The sequence below is a fragment of the Myotis davidii genome, unplaced genomic scaffold (genome assembly GCF_000327345.1).
Source record: "Myotis davidii unplaced genomic scaffold, ASM32734v1 scaffold359, whole genome shotgun sequence".
Taxonomy (NCBI): Eukaryota; Metazoa; Chordata; class Mammalia; order Chiroptera; family Vespertilionidae; genus Myotis; species Myotis davidii.
In genome coordinates, this window is record NW_006290460.1 from 620,647 (window position 1) to 624,683 (window position 4,037).

Genomic DNA, 4,037 nt, shown 5'->3' on the forward strand with positions numbered 1-4,037 from the left:
GTTTTTAAAAATTGAGTCATATGTTACTAAAATAGAATATAACTAAGTTTTTTCCTCTGTGCTGAAAGGGCAGGTGGCAGAGATTATAAGCTATTTTCAACTTTTTACATAACTATCCTGATAGAAATCTTTAACAAATTTCTGAATTCTTGAAATAGAGGTTTTAAGGTTCACACGAATGTTATCCATTATAAATGGAAACTTTTCAAAATGTATCCTTAAAGCATACAGTTTTCATTTTTTCTGCATATTATCACCCTGAGTTATTGAGGACCATAAGTCTTGCTATTATTTTCTGTATGTCTTGAGTCCTCCAAGAGGGATTTCTTCTGGGCTGTACTTTACCTTTACTGTCACCAGGTAATCTGTAGGGCCGCTCACTTGGATAATAGAACAGTCATGGGAATAGAGGTATAGATAGCTTTACAAAAAGGAAGAGCGCTGGGGTTGATTAATTTAAATGTGTATGAGATACACATATCAGTATGTAAATTATTTTTCAAATATGTATAAACAAACCAAACGTTTTCAAGGAAAGCCATAAATGGAACAGATGGCTGTCAGAAGGCAGGATGAGAGAAGGTGAAGCGATTAAGCAAAAAAAAAACCCCACCATATATATAAAACACATAGACACGGACAACAGTATAGTGATAGCCAGAGGGAAAGGCAGGTGGGAGGTGGAAGTGGGCTAAGGGGGGACAAAGGGGACAGAAAGAGACTTGACTTTGGGCAACGAGCACATGGTGTATGCAGATGATGTTTTGTTGAGTTGTACACTTGAAACCTGTACTATTTAAAATTTATCGTTATTGTTGAAAGTATTACAGATCCAATGTCACCTCAATAAACTTCATTTTAAAGAAAAAAGAGAAAACATGCATCTGAAGTAAAAATAAAAAAAGTTAAGATGATGTGACTTGCTTCCTAATTTGACTATGATTTATTTAGTCCTCTCTTCTAAGTTTATTTTCATCTAATTTTATAAACTCAAGCTTTCGGGGTTTAGCCAGTTAGTAAGAGCCACCGTGTCTTGAATTTACCTCATTTCTTTCCATCTTGATTTTCAGGGCAATGAGTTTCTGCTTAGCTGTGTCCTCTTCGTTGCAAACTAGCACCCCTTCAGGAGGCAGGAGCCCTCTGCTGTCCTCTTCCCCCAGGCAACCATTTCCCTGCCTCCCTGCTGCTTTTTATAGTGGAGGCGCATGGTGCCCTGCTGTCTGCGCTATTTATAATTATTTTCTCAAGTGAAAAGTCTCAGAATGACTCAGCAGCCTTACTTTTTTTCAAGGTTCAAACTGTTTTGAACCACAAATAATATATATGTCAAGCACAGTTAAATCATTCATCCCAGTAAGTTAAACTATTCCAAGGACTCCACTGTTACAAGTTGGTTACAGCGAAGTGTCATAAACCAAGTTTCAGCACTTGACCAAGGTTGCTGTTTTAAATTTTCAGGGGAGTAATTAAGTTTGTGATTAAAACATATCTTCTAGCCTTGTTAAAAAAAAAAAAAACAGGATCCTACATAAGAAGACCTACAATAATTTATGACATATATTTAGATATTATATACATATAGATGCAGAATGACTTTAGCATTATTATCTGTATTTCATATCTCAGGTGGCACTTCAAAAATCAAACGGAGTTTCTGTGTAATTAATCCTAATCTTGTGTTTAGGTGTGTAGCATTACTAATTGCATATGATGCTAACATTAATCATGCTGCTGATGGAGGACAGACACCTCTATACCTGGCCTGTAAAAATGGAAATAAAGAATGCATTAAACTCTTGTTGGAAGCTGGAACTGACCGAAGTGTAAAAACCAGAGTAAGTACCAGTCTTGTTTGTTTTGTTTTGTTTTGTTTTGGGGGTGGGAGTCAGGGGGGAGGTTGTTTTATAATTTACAGCGTGTCTACAAATTCCACAGCTACAAAAATAAAATATGTTAGCATAGAGGTTGCTTTGCTTTGTTCTGCTTTTAGGATATTGGGTAAGGACAGTGTCTGTTCTCAGAGTCTAAAAGCCTTGTCTAACCAGACCTTTACCGCTGGCGGGACCAATCTGTCCTCTTTGTCTGTTTCTGACAGGGCTTTAGGTTGAGCTGTTTCACTTTCAGGGAATATGATGGATGTTTTTTCGTGACCTAGAGCTACTCCTCCACGAGTGGCCCAAAATATTACTCTGTCCTTGTTTGGACAGCCATCCTTGAATGGCATTCAATGGGGTTGGCTGGCAATCTGGAGTTTTTATCAGTCTGGTTTCCAGAATAGTGGGGCAGAACAGCCCCTCTTCCAATCCAGTCACTGAGGACTCCGTCAGACTATTCTGACACACAAGCTTGGTCTCTGCCTTTGTTTCCTCTGTAAAGCTCAAATTGCAGGGTGTGGCAGGCTGTATCTCCTGCCCTGAGGCTACTGGGAGGGGCTAGCTCCTTTGGAGAGAAATGGCCATTTAGGTTTGGAAGCCTAAGAACTTCCCAGTGCAGGACTCCTGGCCACATCTCCCAGCCCTGCTTCCTTCCTCAGGCACCTCAAGTCTGTGCCCCCCTCCCTGTCACCCCTCTCAAGCCCTCACCACACTTCCTACCAGTCTCCAGGCATTTTCTGTCCTTCCTTAAAATTGCCTCCTGAGCTGGGCCTAATTTGTTACTTCCGGGTGAATTTTCTCCGATTTAGTTGTATTTCCAGTCTGGCCCCGGATGAGGTGCACTACACATCTGCCTATTCCGCTGCCGTTTTTTCTTCCTCTTCTCCCTATCGTGTACCCTATTTTTTAAGTGCTGAAGCTCACTGAGAGATATTTAGCATAGCAATATGAAATGCCACATGAAAAAACTTGACAATTGGAAAATAAAGATAGGAAAAATAAAGTTAAAACACAGATCACCAGAATAAAGCTCAGTATATTTTTTGTAATGAAAGTCTTAAAATTTTAATGAAGATAGGTACATGAGTAGAAGGGAGACCCATCTCTGTTTAAAAAATGTTTTGCTTTACAGGGGACCATATTTTCCCTAGAATAGTGCTTGTCACACTCTAGTGCAGTGGTTCTCAACCTTCCTAATGCCGCGACCCCTTAATACAGTTCCTCATGCTGTGGTGACCCCCAACCATAACATTATTTTCGTTGCTACTTCATAACTGTAATTTTGCTACTGATATGAATCGTAATGTAAATATCTGATATGCAGGATGTATTTTCATTGTTACAAATTGAAGATAATTAAAGCATAGTGATTAATCACAAAAACAATATGTAATTATATATGTGTTTTCCGATGGTCTTAGGCGATCCCTGTGAAAGGGTCGTTCGACCCCCAAAAGGATCGCGACCCACAGGTTTAGAACCACTGATCTAGTGCATCAGGATAACCTGGAGGCTTGTTAAACCGCAGATTGCTGGGCCCCACCCAAAAAGTTTCTGATTCTGTAGGTTTTGAGTGATGCTCAAGATTTTGCATTTCTAACAAGTTTCTGGGTGATGCTGATGCTGCTGGTCTTGGGACCACACGTGAGAACCATCGCCCTAGAAAAGAGATGAGTCTATTCCAGCAACCAGCAAGGTGAATGATTGAGGCTTCCAAGTAACAGAGAGAATAGGCCCAGTCGTTTTAGTTGGAACATTTTGTAAGTTTGCACGTATCAGTGCAATCACAGAACACTCAATCGAGGCCCATGGGCACCCCAGGAAGTACTTTGGCTTTGTTTTCCTGTGTGTCTAACTTTTCCCTATTATTGAGAACTTTCTGGAATTATTGACATAAAGTTTTAAGATCACTAGAATTAGGATTCTGCCCTATAAGTAAAACTGGCTTATAATAGCATTCATTTAGAACATTACTAATAACATTGTAGTTAGATATACATTTCAAAAAATCGTTTTATGCCGAAACCGGTTTGGCTCAGTGGATAGAGCGTCGGCCTGCGGACTGAAGGGTCCCAGGTTCGATTCCAGTCAGGGGCATGTACCTGGGTTGCGGGCACATCCCCACTGGGGGACGTGCAGGAGGCAGCTGATCGATGTTTCTCT

General features: G+C 40.2%; 1 protein-coding gene across 1 annotated transcript in view; it reads left to right on the top strand.

Annotated features, from left to right (window-relative positions):
* Positions 1–4,037, top strand: part of CTTNBP2 (cortactin binding protein 2) — a 226,000-nt gene that overhangs the window by 149,603 nt on the left and 72,360 nt on the right. The window contains 1 exon segment of the mRNA XM_015563768.1: positions 1,566–1,835. Within this exon segment, the coding sequence (XP_015419254.1) occupies positions 1,566–1,835 (270 nt within the window).